At 51.0% G+C, this 19,493-nt stretch overlaps 1 protein-coding gene across 1 annotated transcript in view; it reads right to left on the reverse strand.

Moving 5' to 3' along the window:
• The window catches only part of EHD1 (EH domain containing 1), a 40,898-nt gene extending 25,227 nt beyond the window's left edge, over positions 1-15,671 (reverse strand). Inside the window, exons 1-2 of the mRNA XM_073554472.1 lie at positions 15,168-15,671; positions 11,503-11,600 (exon numbers count right to left, since the gene is read on the reverse strand). Coding sequence (XP_073410573.1) covers positions 11,503-11,600; positions 15,168-15,571 — 502 coding nt within the window. The 5' untranslated portion in view covers positions 15,572-15,671. The remainder of the gene's footprint in view (positions 1-11,502; positions 11,601-15,167) is intronic.
• Between the last annotated feature and the right edge of the window lie 3,822 nt (positions 15,672-19,493).

The following is a 19,493-nucleotide window of genomic DNA, read 5'->3' on the forward strand; positions in this document are numbered from 1 at the left end:
TACAAGTCGCAGAAATCGGCAGATACTGCCTTAAACTAGCTGTGGGGGATCCAGGGTGTTTGGATTGAAAACATTTCTATTTTTGGTAAACCATAAAGGTTAAAGCAAAGCAGAGATTTCTTATCATACAGTAGAAGCCTGAAATCTAAAGTGCATTTTCTTAACAAATATTTTTTTTTCATATCCATGTAAAAAAAAAAAAAAAAAAAATCAAAGTTATCAAAATGTTTTTTTTAAAAATTACATGTAAAATAAAGCGGATTTCAACAACAGATTATTTCTGATGGCGCACTCCCTTTAAGGGAGTTTAATGGGTTACCCATTAGTAATGTAATAATGGCTGTTATAACCTGTCACCCGGCCCAGAGATTATTATAGCTCAGAAAGAGCTTATTAGGACGTGCAACCCAAGTTTCATCAATTAGGGGATCTGCTTTTGATTTTTAGAATGTAGGTGAATCTTTGCTCATTTTCATCTGGGGGCGGGTGGCCATCATATGTTCGGGTTGGCTGATATATAGCAAACAGCATAAAGTTACAGATTTGTTACAAATTCATTCTAGGGGGAAGTTGATGTAAACGACTGGCAGCAGCAAGGTCCGTAAACCATATAAACCATATTCCATGCGTACGTACGGGCGCTGATGTAAAGCGTCGAGCGTCACCGGGATACAATCAATACTCGCTATAACAGGTGGGTATGCCATCATCGTTCAGCTGTCGTCCATGATGGTAGCAGTATGGCATATGGCAAACTTATTTTATAACGCTTTCAGCTCCCCCCCCCCCTCCAAAAAAAAAAAAAAAAAAAAAAAAGAAGTGGTAAAAAAAAATCATCCCAGCAATGACTACGAGATTCAGTAAACTGCACATCAGATTGATCATGTGTGAACCTGCGTCGTACGTAAAAAAAACACCGTATGATATGGCAGTGCCTGGTACAGTTATCCAGGGAACGTCAGGGTGGGGAAGTCTCACATGGAAAGAAATCCCCAGTGATAGAAGAACAGCTATTCAATCTTGGCGGTGGTCCCACAACGCCCCGCCGGCATTCCTCCTCTACATACTGAGGAATGCGCTACACCCTCTGGGTTATTTCACATTCTAGCGCCATCTAAAAGGGGCGACCGCAGCACAGGAGGATTTCACTCTGCTAGATGGTCAACTAGGAATATCTACAACCCTAAAGGGAAGAATTGCTCACGGCCCTAAAATCTGATTATGCAACGAGAAATTCTCACTTCTCCGTAGGAATGGAGGACAGTTACTATTATTTTAGGGCAAAGCATAAAAGAGGTATCTGGGGCCTACAGATATCTAGAAATCGCGTACCTATCCTGGTCTGATGAACAAAGCAAGTGTTTGATACCTTCCGCACACAAACCTGTACATATGAAGTCATCAGCAGCCCCAGTTGTTACAATCACAGTTTTCCCTGCGGTAGATGTAGCAGAACTCGAAATGCTGAGCTCTGTATAACCCCGCCCACACCACTGATTGACATCTTCCTGTGCTAAATAGTGATGGGAGCGTGGGTGGACCAGACCGCACCAGACACCTATAGTGATAATCTACTGCTGATAAAACAGCAAAACACAACCTAGTAAGAGACATCACTGGAATCAGGGTCTCAGCCCCTACATCATGCTGCTCTCAGATTATAGAACAAAAAAATTACTGACATATTCCCTTTAATACCACTATGTATAGAAAAAGAGGATAAACCTGTAGGCAAAATTACTTTGGTTAATGTTAGCTTAGGCCTGTTTCACACTTCCGTTTTTGTGTCCGCCAAACGGATCCGTTTCCGTTTTTTTGACGGAAACTGATGCAAACGGATCCGTTTTTTTTAAAAACGGATCCTTTTTTTGACGGATCCGCGGTAACCGTAATGGAAGTCTATGGGACAAAAAAAACGGATCCTGCAAAAAATGGCGGATCCGTTTTTTTACGGAAAACAACGGATTTTGACGGATTTGAAAAAACGGAAGTGTGAAACAGGCCTTAATGTGGTTGTCCAGGAGTAGAAAAAAAATAAAATAAAACATCAGCACTTTCATCTAAGTTGCCATCGAGTCAGGCTCAGTATTGCATTCCCAATCTGTATAGACAGGGAATAGCTTAGTTACTCACCGATAACGGTGTTTCTCGGAACCCATGACAGCACCACGGAGAGAGGGGGTCCGCCCATCAAGGACAGGAACCTACAGACAAAAGAGCGGCACCTCTCCTCCGCCCCCAGTTGGTTACAGAGCATCAGAGGGTCTCCCGGTTAGTTAATAACAAAAGTATATACATAACATTATAATTTGCATACTTATAGAGAAACCTCGTGACTAAGAACACACTCTACACACATTAAATCGTGCTCACCGCACACGTGAAAAAAGGGGGGGAATTAAGCGGGTGCTGTCATGGGTTCCGAGAAACACCGTTATCGGTGAGTAACTAAGCTATTCTCCCTCACCCATGACAGCACCACGGAGAGAATTTCAGAGATTGGTAGCTTAGGGAGGGACCACCGCCTGAAGGACCCTTCTCCCGAAGGTCAGGTCAGACGCAGAGGCTAGATCTAGGCGATAGTGTTTGAAAAAGGTAGAAGGTGTTGACCAGGTGGCCGCCTTACAGATCTGTTCTATCGATACCTCTGATCTTTCTGCCCATGAGGTCGCCATTGCTCTTGTAGAGTGGGCTTTTAGACCCTCCGGGATGGTATTCCCGCTGCATGAGTATGCCAGGGCAATCGCGTCTCTTATCCATCTTGCCAGGGTACTTTTGGACGCCCCGAGCCCCTTACGAGGTCCCTGGAAACACACAAAGAGAGATCCTTCCTTCCTACATCCCTTGGTGGCCTCTAGGTAATGCACTAAGCACCTCTTCACATCTAATGTGTGAAATTTCTCCTCTCCTCTATTCGTAGGGTTTGGGCAGAAGGAAGGAAGGACTACCTCCTGTGATCTATGGAAGTGTGTTGCTACCTTGGGCAAATATGCAGGGTCAGGTTTCAATATAATTCTATCCTCCATAATTTTAATGAATGGGGGTATTGCCGATAAGGCTTGAATGTCACTTACTCTGCGGGCCGATGTTAGGGCCACTAGCAGTATCGTTTTTAATGATAGGGTCTTTAGTGGAGCTGACTGAATAGGCTCGAATGGGGGTCCTGTTAGGGCTGACAACACTAAGTTCAGATCCCATGATGGTACTTTCTGGGTAGCTATTGGTCTAGACCTGGCTGCGGCCCTCATAAACCGTGCCACCCAAGGGTCGCTCGCTACCTCCTGATTATAGAGGGCGCCCAGGGCCGCTACCTGTACCCTCAGTGTGTTAGTCGCTAGTCCCTGTTCTAACCCCCTTTGGAGGAATTCCAGGATTTTATCCATTTGTATTCCATCCTGAACCTTTGCCCCCGAACTGGATAGGAATTTTCTCCAGGTTCTACCATAGGCTTTGATTGTAACTGGTTTTCTACTTTTTTGTAACGTGGAAATTAGATTTTCTGAAAATCCTTTCCCCCTCAGCAGTGACCTTTCAAATTCCATGCTGTTAAATGGAGGTTCACTGCTTGGGGGTGTAGCACAGGGCCCTGCGATAGAAGGTCGGGGAGATCTGGTAGAACCCAGGGGTCGGTTACTGACATTATTCTGAGCCATGAAAACCATGTTCTTTTTGGCCAGAAAGGGGCTATAAGTATTACCCGAGCCCCCTCTTCCCTGACTTTCCTTATCACCGCCGGAAGGAGAATGGTCGGTGGGAAGGCATACAGTAAACCCCGTGTCCATGGGAGCATAAATGCGTCCAGGGTGTGAGGATTCCCTTTGGGATTTAGAGAACAGAATGTTTCCACTTTTTTGTTTTTGTGGTCTGCAAATAAGTCTATGTCTGGGGTTCCCCACATTTCCACAATCTTCTGAAAAACGGACTGATTTAGAGCCCACTCCCCCTGATGTAGTTGGGTACGGCTCAGAAAGTCTGCCATTTGGTTCTCTACTCCCCGTATATGTAGCGCCGATAGGGACAGTAAGTTTTTCTCTGCCAACCCGAATATCTCGAAGGATGCCTCCATTAGCGTTCTGGACCTGGTTCCCCCCTGGTGGTTTATATAGGCCACTGTTACTCGGTTGTCCGAGAATATCCGGACATGATGGCCTTTTAATGCTGGCAAAAAGTGACTCAAGGCATAATTTACTGCTAGCAGTTCTTTTTGATTCGAGGAGGCTTTTAGTTCTTGACTTCTCCATCCCCCTTGAGCCACGCTGATGCCCATGTGTGCTCCCCAACCCACAGGACTGGCGTCGGTGGTAATTACATGTGTGATTTTGGCCTCCCAGGGGATCCCTTTGGACAAGTTGTTTTTGTCCTCCCACCAGGCTAGGGAAAGAATAGTTTTTGAACCTAGCGTAATATGATGTTCCAAGTGGTCTCCTAAGGTCCGCTGGTTGGTCAGGATATCCCATTGCAGATCCCTCATATGTATTTGTGCCCACTGGACCGCCGGCAAGCATGCAGAGAGGGACCCTAACAGGGACATTGCTCGTCTTAGTGTCATAGAGGGGTTTTGCCTCGCTTTTTGTACTATATGAATAATTCTGTCCCTTTTGTGATCTGGCAAGTAACACACTTGGATGTTTGAATCCAGTGTCAGGCCTAGGAACTCCTGGACTCTCTTTGGTTCCAGCCTTGACTTTTTCAGGTTCAGAAGCCACCCGAGGTTTTTTAGAGTGCTCATCACTCGGTCCCTCTGTTCTGTGCATTTCTGGCCTGAGTTGCTCGCTATTAAAAAGTCGTCCAAATAAGGCACTATCAGAACATCCTGTTCTCTTATGTGAGCCATCATCTCTGCCACCAATTTCGTAAAGACCCGTGGAGCCACTGAGATCCCAAATGGCAGGGCCTTGTATTGGAATTCTCTTATTTCTCCTGCTATCGAGACTGCTAGCCTGAGGTATTGCCTGGATTCTTTGTGAATGGGGACATGGTAGTAGGCATCGCTGAGGTCTAGGACCACCATAAAGCATTGCGGAAAGAGAATTTTGATGGTCGACTTGATCGATTCCATCTTGAATTTTTCGTTCTTGATATAGCAATTCAGTCTTTTTAAATTTATGATGGTGCGGAAGGTGCCGTCTGGTTTGGTTACCAGGAAGAGAGGCGAGTAGAACCCCCTGCCTCTCTCCTGTGGGGGAACCTCCTGTAGGACTTTTTTGTCCAACATACTCAGAACCTCCTTTTCGAGGGCGTCCTGTTCGTTTTTTGACGACCTTATCGGGGTAATTATGTATTTTTGCGGCGGGAGAGAATAAAAGTTTATCCTTAATCCCGATCTTACAAGATTTATCAGCCAGGGATTGTTGGATATTTTCTCCCAGGCTGGGAGGAAAAACCTTAGTCTCCCTCCCACCCTGGGCCCACAGTCACTTGGCGGGTTTTTTATCCCGGGACGAGTTACCGAAGATGAACCCCCTGTCCCTTCTTCTGTCTTCCCATTTTTGGTCTCTCGGGGGTCTCCTCTGGAAGAACTTTTTGTTCCGAAAGGACCGTTTAAAGCCTGTGGCGGTCACAGGTCCTAGGTTTGGGAAGCCTTTCTTTTTGTCGCCTGCCTTTTCGAGGATGTCATCCAAGGTTTCCCCGAAGAGGAATTTTCCTTCACAGGGAATGGCGCATAATTTTATTTTTGTCTGGAGATCCCCAGGCCAACATTTTAACCATAAAGCTCGTCTAGCTGCATTCGACAAGGCTGCTGTTTTAGATGACAATCTTATCGAATCAGCCGAAGAGTCGGCCAGGTAGGCTGCCGCCCCTCTTATCATTGGCATGGATTCCAGGATTTTATCTCTGGGAACCCCTTCCCTTATCTGTCTCTCCAATTGGTCTATCCATACCATAAGAGCTCTGGAGGTACAGGTTGCCGCTACCGCCGGCCTGATGTTTCCCCCTGCTGATTCCCAGGTGCCCTTAAGTAGGGTATCCGCTTTTTTATCTAACGGGTCTTTCAGGGTACCCATATCTTCAAAGGGGAGTGCAAACTTTCTTGAAGCTTTGGCTATCGCCACATCTAGTTTGGGGGCCTTATCCCATGATGTGGATGCTTCCTCCTCAAATGGGTACTTCCTTTTGATGGAAGGAACTGTGGAGCTTTTCCTATCCGGTTTTTCCCATTCTTTATCTATGAGGCCTTGGACGTTCTTATTTAACGGAAATACCTTCCGTTTTTTTTGACTCAGTCCCCCGAACATAATGTCCTGGACTGATCTATCAGTCCGGGGTTCTTCCACCCCCATAGTGGATCTTACCGCCTTTACTAAGGCATCCACTTCGTCCAGGGGGAAACAATGACGACCTTCCGTCTCCTCATCGGTGTCACGGGGGCTAAGTTCAACTAAGGCTGAAAGACCCGGGGCCCCTGTGGTGTCCCTTTACTAGGGGAAACCCTGTCTGACCCTCAACCCAGGGTTTTTGCTGAAGGTGCAAATGCCTGAGCCTCCGACCTTTCCTTATCTCCTGCTCAGCCCTGCACTTAACCCTCCACCCTCCACCCAGTGAGAAGTCACCACCAAAGCTCCCACACAAATAATGACAGACAGGGAGAACTTAAACTGCACTGCGCCGCACACACACAGGAATAAACAGTAATGTGAACAGGGCACAACTAAACACAAATATGGGAAGGAGAAAGGATAACGACGGATCATACGACACCAGATATGAATCTCTCTCTCTTGAACACCTCCACTCCAGACCGGAACCACTTGGTATGAAACACAAGCTATAATCGGCGACGCCCATAGGCCAGCATGACTATTTAAAGACCGTGGGCGTGACTAACCATCCAACCTGGTCTCCAGCAGGATTAACCCCCGAGAGCCTGAAGATCAGGCCGGCGCCACTGAGGCTATAGTGGCTGGAGGTGGAACTACCTCTGCCTGCCGGATGCTGTGGTGTGAACAGCGTCCGACATGACAGTACCCCGTCTTCTACGAGGGACCCCAGGGCCCTCAAGACTCATAGGACCCGGCTTGTCCGGATGACGACGGTGAAAAGAACTGACCAGCCGATCCGCATGTATGTCTGAGGCTGGAACCCAAGACCTCTCCTCTGGACCATACCCCCGCCAGTGCACCAAATACTGAAGAGTACGGCGTACTACTCGAGAGTCCACTACCTTGGCGACCTCGAACTCTAACTCGCCATCCACCATGACTGGAGGTGGCATCGGCGTTGTGTCCACAGAGCCTACCACCTTTTTCAATAAAGCCCTGTGAAACACGTTGTGTATCTTGTACACTGCGGGAAGTTCCAACCGATAAGCCACTGGGTTAATGATGGCAGAAATCCTAAAAGGCCCAATAAACCTTGGACCCAGTTTTAAAGAAGGGATTTTGAGTTTTATGTTCTTCGTAGCTAACCACACCCATTCACCCACACACAGGTCCGGACCTGGCACGCGTCTACTGTCAGCCACCCGTTTGTACCTGGCACTCATGCTCAACAAACGCTGTTTCACCCGCCTCCAGACTGATGACAATTGGGCTCCTAGCTGATCCTCCTCCGGGACACCCCCGGAGTCACCCTGACGTAAGGTACAAAACTGAGGATGTTGACCGTACACACAAAAGAATGGAGACTCTCCTGATGACTCTTGGCGGTGATTATTTAATGCGAATTCGGCCAGAGGAAGGAAAGTAGACCACTCCTCCTGGTTGTCGGACACAAAGCATCGTAAATACTGTTCAAGATTTTGGTTCATGCGCTCAGTTTGTCCATTAGACTGTGGATGAAACGCCGATGAATGTGACAACTTGATCCCCAACCTTGAGCAAAAAGCTTTCCAAAACCTCGCCACAAATTGCGTACCCCTATCAGATACTATGTCAGACGGTATTCCGTGGAGTCTGACCACCTCCTTCACAAATACCTGAGCCAACGTCTTAGCATTGGGCAAAGAGGACAACGCCACAAAATGCGCCATCTTTGAAAAACGGTCAACCACCACCAGGATGACCGTGTTCCCTGCCGAGGCTGGCAAGTCAGTGATAAAATCCATGGAGATTTCTGTCCATGGCCTATTGGGTACCCCCAGAGGCTGTAGCGTGCCAGCAGGACGGGTTCGGGGTGACTTAGCCCTAGCGCACGTGATGCAAGCTGCCACGTACGAGACCACGTCCTGCCGGATTTTGGGCCACCAGAAACGACGCGATACCAGCTCTAAGGTGCCCTTCACCCCTGGGTGACCAGCCAGTACCGAATCGTGGTGTTCCTTCAACACCTTAGGCCGAAGATGCAGGGGTACAAAAGATTTGTTGGCGGGAAGTCCTGGTGGTACCTCCTCTTGGGCCTCGGCAATCTCCGCCTCTACCTCAGTCGTGAGAGCCGAGACCACTACCCCTTTCTGGAGGATGGGTACCGGCTCTTCCCGAGGTTCTCCCCCCGGAAAACACCTAGACAAAGCATCCGCCTTGGTGTTTTTAGCCCCGGGACGGTACGTCACAAGAAAATTGAAACGAGTAAAAAACAATGCCCAGCGAGCCTGCCTAGGAGACAGACGCTTGGCCGACTCCAGGTAGAGCAGATTCTTATGGTCGGTGATAACTGTGACCTGGTGAGCCGCCCCCTCCAAAAAGTGTCGCCATTCCTCAAAAGCCAGTTTGATGGCCAACAACTCCCTGTTGCCGATATCATAATTCCGTTCGGCCGGCGACAACTTCTTGGAGAAGTAGGCGCATGGATGCATCTCGCTCAAGGACGAGCCTTGAGACAGTACTGCCCCCACTCCCACCTCCGACGCATCAACCTCTACCACAAAAGGTTTAGACACGTCTGGTTGCACCAGAATGGGGGCTGAAGCAAAACTATTCTTCAGACGCTCAAATGCACGTATAGCCACCTCAGGCCAGTTCGCCAGATCGGCACCCTTTTTTGTCATGTCCGTGAGTGGTTTGGCGACAGTCGAAAAGTGTTTTATAAATTTCCTATAATAATTCGCAAACCCCAGGAACCGCTGGAGTGCTTTCAGACTCTCCGGCCTCTCCCATTGCAACACCGCTTGCACCTTAGCGGTGTCCATTTTAAAACCAGCTGCGGACACAATATATCCCAAAAAGGGCAACTCCTGGACAAAAAATAAACATTTTTCCAGCTTAGCATAGAGCTGGTTCTCCCGGAGCAACTGTAACACCTGCCTAACATGCTGCAAATGAGTGTCCCGATCGCTAGAATAAATGAGGATATCATCCAGGTATACAATCACAAATCTCCCCAGGACATGAGCAAAGACATCATTAATAAAATGTTGGAAAACGGCAGGCGCGGTGGTCAACCCAAACGGCATAACCAGACTCTCAAAATGACCCTCAGGAGTGTTAAACGCCGTCTTCCACTCATCCCCCTGACGGACCCTTATGAGGTTATACGCCCCCCTGAGGTCCAGCTTGGAAAACCATTTTGCCCCCGCTACCTGGTTGAACAAATCCGGACGGATCATACGACACCAGATATGAATCTCTCTCTCTTGAACACCTCCACTCCAGACCGGAACCACTTGGTATGAAACACAAGCTATAATCGGCGACGCCCATAGGCCAGCATGACTATTTAAAGACCGTGGGCGTGACTAACCATCCAACCTGGTCTCCAGCAGGATTAACCCCCGAGAGCCTGAAGATCAGGCCGGCGCCACTGAGGCTATAGTGGCTGGAGGTGGAACTACCTCTGCCTGCCGGATGCTGTGGTGTGAACAGCGTCCGACATGACAATCGGAGGATGACGAGTCGGTATTTACAGTATGGGAGGTGACTTCCCCTGACGATAAGCTGTCTGATTGGGACTCTATCACCACGTCCCCCTTCCTTCCCTTCCTTTCCCGTTTTCTGGATGAAAGGGCACTCTGAATTTCTGCGCGGATTACCGCCCTTAGGTCTGCGGCATGATCCGGGGTTTCACCGCCGAGGACCTCCTGTATACAGGAGTCACACAATTTTTTCTCCCAGGGCGTTGGTAATGGTTTCCCACAGGTGGGGCATTCCCTGTTCTTGGTCTTTTCTTTCTTCTTTCCCTGATAAGGGAAAGAAGTCTATTACAATGGGGAACATTCACGAAGATCCACTTACCCCTCATGCGCGGTTGCAGGTACCAGTTCTGGAAGTGGATCCAAATCCCTCACTGGGCGATCCACGGCAGGTGACTTGCTCCTTGCAGTAGACTGCTGCGTGGAGTGGCTGCTGGACCTGCTCCCCCGTCCGTCTTTATCCTTTTGGTGGCGCTGGTGATGCTGCCTTTGTTGCTGCTGCTGCTGCTGCTTAGGCTGCTGTAGCTCCTCATGCTGGTCGCTATCCATCGCGCCTGAACGCTTCCAGCTCTGAGGCTGCTTTAGCGTTCCCAATTTGAATAAGCCGCCCTGGCGTCACCTGTCTTCCCGGCCTGCACCGCTCTTCCCCCGGGGAGTGCGTACTGCGCATGTGCCGACCGCGGGGACCCGGAAGTTCCTCATTCTACTTCCGGGGCAGCGCCATCTTGGTACACCTGTGTACCCAGCGCTGCCCCTATCCGGCGTCCCTCGGCCCCTACTCCTCCCGGAGCGGCGGCCCGGTCCTCCCCGCCCGCTCACCCTGGACAGCCCCTCAGCTGCAGCGGTGGCGGCTTCGGCAACCGACCCCGCCGCGACAGGGGCCTTCCCGCTGTCTGACCGCGGACGGGGCGGTCCCGGATCTTCACCTCCCGGTAAGCGCTGCGCTCTTGCTGCCGTGGTTCACCCGTCAAGGACAGGAACCCAACTGGGGGCGGAGGAGAGGTGCCGCTCTTTTGTCTGTAGGTTCCTGTCCTTGATGGGCGGACCCCCTCTCTCCGTGGTGCTGTCATGGGTGAGGGAGAAATAATGGTAAAGTGCCAAAATGTTCAGAGACTTCTACTACCGTTACATAAGCCGAGTCGGAAGATGTGGTCTCATCATGGAAACACACGACTGCAATGTACACTGTCTGAAAACCCAGGATTATAATTAAAGGGACACGAACCCTTCACTTCATCGAGTCTGTGAGCAGACGCTTGAGCTTCTATTTGGTCCCTCTGAGAACACTATGTGGATGAGTTCATACAAGTGCATAAAAAAAAAGTCCAATTTTAATAAAAGAAAAAAAAAAAAAAAAAAAAAAAAAAAAAAGATTTTTCATCTGTATGAACATTGTGTCTTACATCCGTTTTTACACATCAGCAGTTAATAACATTTCCAAGCCCTAATACAGTTCCCTGTGTTAATAACGACAATGTATCGTTATTAGATCTATGATCCGTACGGGATGTGATTTTTTGTGCACCCCCAGTCTTTTATAGGCGAGTCATCAGAAACGCGGAGGAGAATAGCGCATGCAGCGATTTAGTCACAGGGACAGTCGGCCGATGAGGAAAAAAAAAAAAATCTGAACGGCCCTATGGAATAACACTGGTGGGCGTTTTCCGGGAATATACTGCTGTGTTGTATCCCGGTATGTAGGGTGTGTTCACACTTACCTCTACTGATACGCTGTTTCTCCCCAGACAAGATCCCAGGGGTGTCTATGATGCTGATGCTCTCCAGGACGGGGTTCGGTAACTGAGCGCACATGAACCTAAAGGCAAAGAAATAACCTGTTAGAGTAATGTTAGGAGGAGGAATGTTGCACTAGCAGATGGCGCTATGGCAGGCGTCTGGAGCAGTTACGTGCTGTGGTCACCCGGCCATGTGTGATCAGACAGGTGAGTGTTTCTAGTCCTGGCGCAGGGGCCAATGTGGTACCTTCAGTGGCGTGGCAGTGAGCACAATCATGGCTGTCAGCACTTAGGAGCCAATAGAAAATACGTTTTTTTATTGCAAAATGACAGCTATTCATCCCCGGGTAGCACAATGTCCCTTTATGCCCAGTGCTGCTACAATGTCTATTCCACATTTATCACTGCGTCCTTGCGTTCCTGTGCTGCAGAGACACTGGCACGGCTCTGCCGCTGGTGAATCACACATACTTTTCCAGGGTGGGAGCGGCTAATGCACAAAATCCATTTAGGGGTGAAGTTAAGTGCAGCAGCGTATGAAGCCAGAAAAAGGATATCAGGTCTCTAAAGAATCGCTGTGAGAACTAGCGACTGTCCGTTAAAGGGCACGGAGGCAATTCTTATATCATGTGACACGTCATGAGAACACAGCGTTAGTGCTGGGCCCCCCACCATCTGCTACTAAGCATTCCGGAGGCCAAAAAATGCATTATACATATGTGTACTTGGTGGAGAATATATATTTATGGGGTGACAGCTGTTATCTGACTACGGCCAAGGGGATTATACGTCAGTGATCACTACGACAGCAGCCCGTAGTCTGTCCGGTATATCTGTAGATCCATTGTGAATGTTGCTATATACCTAGATGTAGTGATGAAGTATGTTAGATATTTTAGGTTCGGTTTACACCAGCCGGTCTGCGGCGTTAAACGACCACTAATTGGCTCCATATTTGTCGATCTGAGGTAGTTTAATAGTTCTTTAACATAGGCTGACCGCACTTAGAACGATCAGTAATCGATCATTCAGGGCATAGTCATTGTTATTGCACTCGGCGGCACACGTCCTCTTTATGTGCTGCCGAGAATGTTGATCTTTTAAGCAAGCCAAAAGATCATTTCACCTGAGAAACCGGTGGTTTGCTCATTCTTCGGCAGCCTGTATGCACTGCCCGTGTCTCGCTAGGAACGGTCACTCACGATAATCAAGTAATACAAGTGGTGACATGACCCATCTCCTAGAAATCAACATTATACAAGTGGAAACATTGGTAAACCCACTGTGCAAACAATATAAAACAGGGTAAAGCTGCTGTACAGCTTAGATTTAACTGACCACTCATTTGGAGTTCAGCCATCTCTTTAAGCTCCTCGATACACATGCATGCTCAACTTCATCGAGCATGCATATATTATGTATTCCATGGCGATAAATAAGGGAGAGTAGAGTAGTAAATTCCAGTGCCTGACACCTCTGAAGGAGGCTCATCTCCCCCATTATTGAAGGGTACTCCACTCACAGGCTGATCACATGGTGTGTTGCCAATTGTGCAAAGAGTGCCCTCTACCAAGGACCACAAAAACCAGGGGAGAAAAAGAGGATAGCTAAAGTCAGGATTTCCTTCTAATATCCGGAAGACAGACCTGAGAGATACAAGAACATCTGTCTGTGGGGAAACAAAGAATGTAAAAGAGCAAAAGTCAGAGCTAAGAAGAAGGCATGTCCTGCTGGTCACAGCAGCAGACGCCGCTCAGTCATGGTGGAGTCAGACAGGATATTAGAGCACAAATGGCATGTCACAAGGCCACAACACAAGGTGCCATCAGTTGGCGATGATCCATGATGACAGCGAGTTCATCTATTGATGGAGCGCCATTAAAGCGCAGTCTCCATTGTTAGACGTTATCACATGTCTCCAGAATAGGTGGAGGGCATCACCAGTCTTTGATTGCCAATCTCATTTCAGTGGAATCCTTTCAATTAAAGGGAATCGGTCAACTGACTCATCCAACCCAAACCACGGGTAGCACGCATCAAACATATAATATAGTTTGAAGATCCGGCTGGGGACTATAGTCAAGAGACTCAGCGCTGCTTGAGATGATGGACAGGTCTCACTCGTGTATGCAAACAGTGAGAGACCCGTCGATCACCTACAGCAGAGCTGGACTAATCTCACAGCCGCATCGTCAAAGTACATCTTCCTCCGAAACCTTGGAGTCTTCAGAAAAATACATGGTTTGAGGCAACGTGAATAAAGGTGACGGGTTCCCTTTAAAAATAAGGAACATTGTTGACTCCCAGTCAAGCTGCTGGAGCTTTTCTATCCATTGGCTCGTGGTCATCAGCCTCATTCGTCACTCCGCAATGAAACGTGTGACATCGCAGAATCATTTCTTTAGAGGATAATGACAGGTCTGGAGTTCACGAGAAAAGACACAATTATGTTTAAGAGCTGCAAAAAAAATGAGGAAGATGATGACCGGCGATGACACGGACGGGGGTCACAGAAGACGGCGCTTGTATGGGTCACTGTGCCAAAAAGTGACTTCTGGCCCATGAAGAAAGCCTGATCCATCTAGAGTAGACCGATACATGACGATGAGCTGGAGATGGACGACAAACGCTCAGGACGATCACTGATACTATCGCTCTGTATAGAACGTCAAGCTTAAATTCTTACACCCCATGAATGAGAGATCTGCTTTTATCCGTAGGGTAATTTGCAGTGTATTTAGAGAGGCCGAGTCGAGAATCAGTGTTCCTCCTCTATATGGGAGCAGGTGTAACCACTCCTTAAAATGCTATATGCCTATAACCTTGCTGTCCGTTGTGCTATTCTAGAGAAATCTACGATTTTATCAGGAGCTAAGGGGCTTTACTCCGCCCAGAGCACCTAACGACTTATTTGCATATTGATAAAATTGTGAATTTGTCGAGGAATAAATGCAGAAAGCAGCAAATAGAAAAGGTATCGGTGCAGCAATCAATCACCTACACGAGCATTTAAAGAGTTAAACACCGGGAGATGTCGGCAGGCGGTTCTGCTCCTTCAGGACTGCAGAGCTCTCCCGAATACCCAGCCTACAATGGTGACTCCAGCCAATGGCTCCGAGATACCGGTGGGCATCCGATCACGTCATTTGGGACCTTTAAGCAGAAGCCGTATCCCTGGAGTCTACCTTGTGTCACACGCTGGCTGGATGGACACTTGATGACTGGCACAGATAGGAGTTGTCCCCTTTCACAAAATCCTAGTCTCCAGGCACAGTTTGTAGTAAAATCACAAACCATGCTTTCCTCACCCTCCCTCGTCCACTGCTGGGTCTCCACCAATGATTGTCATTGTCTGCAACGCTGATGGCAAGTTGACAGCGCTGCAGCCAATCCGGCACTAAGAGTGTTCAATGTACAGAGCCAAGGAGCTCGCTGATTGGCTGCGGGTCGGTCACTATGACATCAGTGCTGGACCTGGGATGGGTGAGTACAGCATTTTATAAACTACAGTTTATTAAATGGGAATGTAGACGACCCCGGCAACTACTCTCAGCGCTGTGCCAAGTTTCACTGTTTTCCTCTCTTTTCTATGGGTCTTGGCAGACAGGGGAGGCTGGGACTTGTAGTTCCCCACCAGGGTCACTGACCTGTTGAGGAAGGCGTTCCCGAAGGCGCTGAGTTTCCGGAACGGTTTCTTGGGGTCTACGACCAGCGCGTTCCCGGGCACGACCCCCTCCACCGGGCCGTGCATGACCGCGATGAAGGAGTCGGTGGTGGGCTCCGGGCCGATCCTCATGCCGGGGAAGTCCTGCTCCATCAGGTGCCGGATGAAGGTGGTCTTGCCCGTGCTGTACTGCCCCACCAGCAGCACCATCGGCTTGTTGTGGAAGTCCGCATCCTCCAGCGCCGGGGAGTGGAAGTCGTGGAAGCGGTAGGTCTCCTCCAGCGGCAGCAGCTTCTGGGTGTACAGTCTGCGGAGGCCGTCCGCCACCGTCTGGAAGAGCTCCGGCTCGTGTTTCCTACGCCCGTCTTTGCTGGCCCAGCTGAACATGGCGGAGACCGGAGCGGCTGTAACGGAGCGAGAGCGAGCTCCCGGGCACGACTAGGACGGTGATGATGTCACCGGCAGGGGCGGGGCCTCCTACAGCCCAGTGTGTGAAGAAGACCGAAGAGCAGGAAGCTGAGCCGTGTGAGGAGAGGACTGAGGGGCCGCCGTGTGAGGAGAGGACCCGCACCGTGGAGCCGCCGTGTGAGGAGTGGACTGAGGGGCCCCACCGTGGAGCCGCCGTGTGAGGAGTGGACTGAGGGGCCCCACCGTGGAGCCGCCGTGTGAGGAGTGGACTGAGGGGCCCCACCGTGGAGCCGCCGTGTGAGGAGAGGACCCGCACCGTGGAGCCGCCGTGTGAGGAGAGGACCCGCACCGTGGAGCCGCCGTGTGAGGAGAGGACTGAGGGGCCGCACCATGGAGCCGCCGTGTGAGGAGAGGACCCGCACCGTGGAGCCGCCGTGTGAGGAGAGGACCCGCACCGTGGAGCCGCCGTGTGAGGAGAGGACTGAGGGGCCGCACCGTGGAGCCGCCGTGTGAGGAGAGGACTGAGGGGCCGCACCGTGGAGCCGCCGTGTGAGGAGAGGACCCGCACCGTGGAGCCGCCGTGTGAGGAGAGGACTGAGGGGCCGCACCGTGGAGCCGCCGTGTGAGGAGAGGACTGAGGGGCCGCACCGTGGAGCCGCCGTGTGAGGAGAGGACTGAGGGGCCGCACCGTGGAGCCGCCGTGTGAGGAGAGGACTGAGGGGCCGCACCGTGGAGCCGCCGTGTGAGGAGAGGACCCGCACCGTGGAGCCGCCGTGTGAGGAGAGGACTGAGGGGCCGCACCGTGGAGCCGCCGTGTGAGGAGAGGACCCGCACCGTGAAGCCGCCGTGTGAGGAGAGGACTGAGGGGCCGCACCGTGGAGCCGCCGTGTGAGGAGAGGACTGAGGGGCCGCACCGTGGAGCCGCCGTGTGAGGAGAGGACTGAGGGGCCGCACCGTGGAGCCGCCGTGTGAGGAGAGGACCCGCACCGTGGAGCCGCCGTGTGAGAAGAGGACTGAGGGGCCGCACCGTGGAGCCGCCGTGTGAGGAGAGGACCCGCACCGTGGAGCCGCCATGTGAGAAGAGGACTGAGGGGCCGCACCGTGGAGCCGCCGTGTGAGGAGAGGACCCGCACCGTGGAGCCGCCGTGTGAGAAGAGGACTGAGGGGCCCCACCGTGGAGCCGCCGTGTGAGGAGAGGACCCGCACCGTGGAGCCGCCGTGTGAGAAGAGGACTGAGGGGCCGCACCGTGGAGCCGCCGTGTGAGGAGAGGACTGAGGGGCCGCACCGTGGAGCCGCCGTGTGAGGAGAGGACCCGCACCGTGGAGCCGCCGTGTGAGGAGAGGACCCGCACCGTGGAGCCGCCGTGTGAGGAGAGGACTGAGGGGCCGCACCGTGGAGCCGCCGTGTGAGGAGAGGACCCGCACCGTGAAGCCGCCGTGTGAGGAGAGGACTGAGGGGCCGCACCGTGGAGCCGCCGTGTGAGGAGAGGACTGAGTGGCCGCACCGTGGAGCCGCCGTGTGAGGAGAGGACTGAGGGGCCGCCGTGTGAGGAGAGGACCCGCACCGTGGAGCCGCCGTGTGAGAAGAGGACTGAGGGGCCGCACCGTGGAGCCGCCGTGTGAGGAGAGGACCCGCACCGTGGAGCCGCCGTGTGAGGAGAGGACCCGCACCGTGGAGCCGCCGTGTGAGAAGAGGACTGAGGGGTCGCACCGTGGAGCCGCCGTGTGAGGAGAGGACTGAGGGGCCGCCGTGTGAGGAGAGGACTGAGGGGCCGCACCGTGGAGCCGCCGTGTGAGGAGAGGACTGAGGGGCCCCACCGTGGAGCCGCCGTGTGAGGAGAGGACCCGCACCGTGGAGCCGCCGTGTGAGGAGAGGACCCGCACCGTGGAGCCGCCGTGTGAGGAGAGGACTGAGGGGCCCCACCGTGGAGCCGCCGTGTGAGGAGAGGACCCGCACCGTGGAGCCGCCGTGTGAGGAGAGGACTGAGGGGCCCCACCGTGGAGCCGCCGTGTGAGGAGAGGACCCGCACCGTGGAGCCGCCGTGTGAGGAGAGGACTGAGGGGCCCCACCGTGGAGCCGCCGTGTGAGGAGAGGACCCGCACCGTGGAGCCGCCGTGTGAGGAGAGGACCCGCACCGTGGAGCCGCCGTGTGAGGAGAGGACTGAGGGGCCCCACCGTGGAGCCGCCGTGTGAGGAGAGGACCCGCACCGTGGAGCCGCCGTGTGAGGAGAGGACTGAGGGGCCCCACCGTGGAGCCGCCGTGTGAGGAGAGGACCCGCACCGTGGAGCCGCCGTGTGAGGAGAGGACTGAGGGGCCCCACCGTGGAGCCGCCGTGTGAGGAGAGGACTGAGGGGCCGCACCGTGGAGCACATAGCTGTACTGTGATTGGCTGCGCAGTGCAGTGAGTGCACACATGAGGTGTGATAGATCACAATGTGCAGTCACACAGACTGTCACTGACATAAGTGACAGTGGTAAGGCTTTTTCAATAATAACATTGACTTCGTCAAGTGTAGAATCTACATTTTCAATAAACGAATTGACTGTTTTAATAAGGTCAGAGAAGGAATCCCTGAGCCTAAATATCTGAATTCTGGCACTTTCGATCATGCGCCATGCCATGCCTGTAAAACATCTGGTTTGGCCCTTGAGGAATGACATCGGGGACCTCTGATATAGACATATGAGGGCTTTTTTTTTGCGGGACGAGTTGTACTTTCAGGTGCAATCATTTATTTTACCATATAATGTACAGGGAAATGGCACCAAAAATTCCAAGTACAGTAAAATTGAAAAAAAAGTGCAATTACATGTTTGTTTATTGGGTTTTTTAGATGTCATGTTCACTATAAGGTGTGACGTAATGGTGTGATGCCTTAGGTCGGTACGAGTTTTTAGATACCGAACATGTATACCTTTACTGGTATCTAAGTGTTTCAAACAAATTCACAAGTTAGAAAAGAAATACCTTTTTTGTGCCATGTTCTGCGACCCGTAGCGTTCTCATTTTTCTAGATCTGGGGCTGTGTGATGGCTTATTATTTGCGTCTTGAGCTGACGTTTTTAATGATATAATGTTTGGGTGGATGCACTGTTTTGATCGCCTGTTATTGCATTTTAAAGCCATGTTGCAGTGGACCACAAAATAATAATTTTGTAATTTGGACCGATTTTCAGTTACGCAGTTTACGGCTATCATTAATTGATTTCATATCTTGATAGTTTAGGCGATTCTGAATGTGGCGATACCAAACATGTATTTTTTTTGTATACTTTTATTGTCAATGGGGGAAAAGGGAGAGATTGTTACTTTTTTTTTTTTTTTTTTTTTTTACGTTTGTAATAACTATTAATGAATTTTTAACTTTTACACACCCCCATAGAGAGGCACAGGAATCCACTCTCCGATTACTTCTGAAAGATACTGATGAGTTGCAGCACAACGGTATCTGTCAGAATTGCGCAGTGAGTAGTTTTCAGCGACTGACAACCACTCACTGGAAGTGCTCCGTTACAGCTTCCAACATCAAGCCAGTCCCCCAGGCTATCACATGACCGTTGGAGATCTTGCGATGCTATCGCGGGATCTCCAGTACCGGCGAAGAACAGCACATTCCCTGCCACGGCTTCTTTGGGTCCTGCTGGCAGTAATTGACAGCAGGATCAAAAGGGTTAACAGCAGCGATTGGATTCCGGATCCGATCGGTGCTGTAAGCCTGACATCTCAGCTGATGAGATCAGCTGAGATGTGGAATGTTTGATGTGAGCTCCGCGCCGGAGCTCACATCAAACCCTGGTAACCGGCCCATGACATTGTACATCATGGGTCAGGTAGTGGTTATTATTAACACAGAGTGATATTTTAAAGAGAACTTATTTCTGACACTATTGCAATTTGC

This window comes from Dendrobates tinctorius, unplaced genomic scaffold, assembly GCF_039654945.1.
Source record: "Dendrobates tinctorius isolate UK_male_01 unplaced genomic scaffold, ASM3965494v1 ptg000211l, whole genome shotgun sequence".
Classification (NCBI taxonomy): domain Eukaryota; kingdom Metazoa; phylum Chordata; class Amphibia; order Anura; family Dendrobatidae; genus Dendrobates; species Dendrobates tinctorius.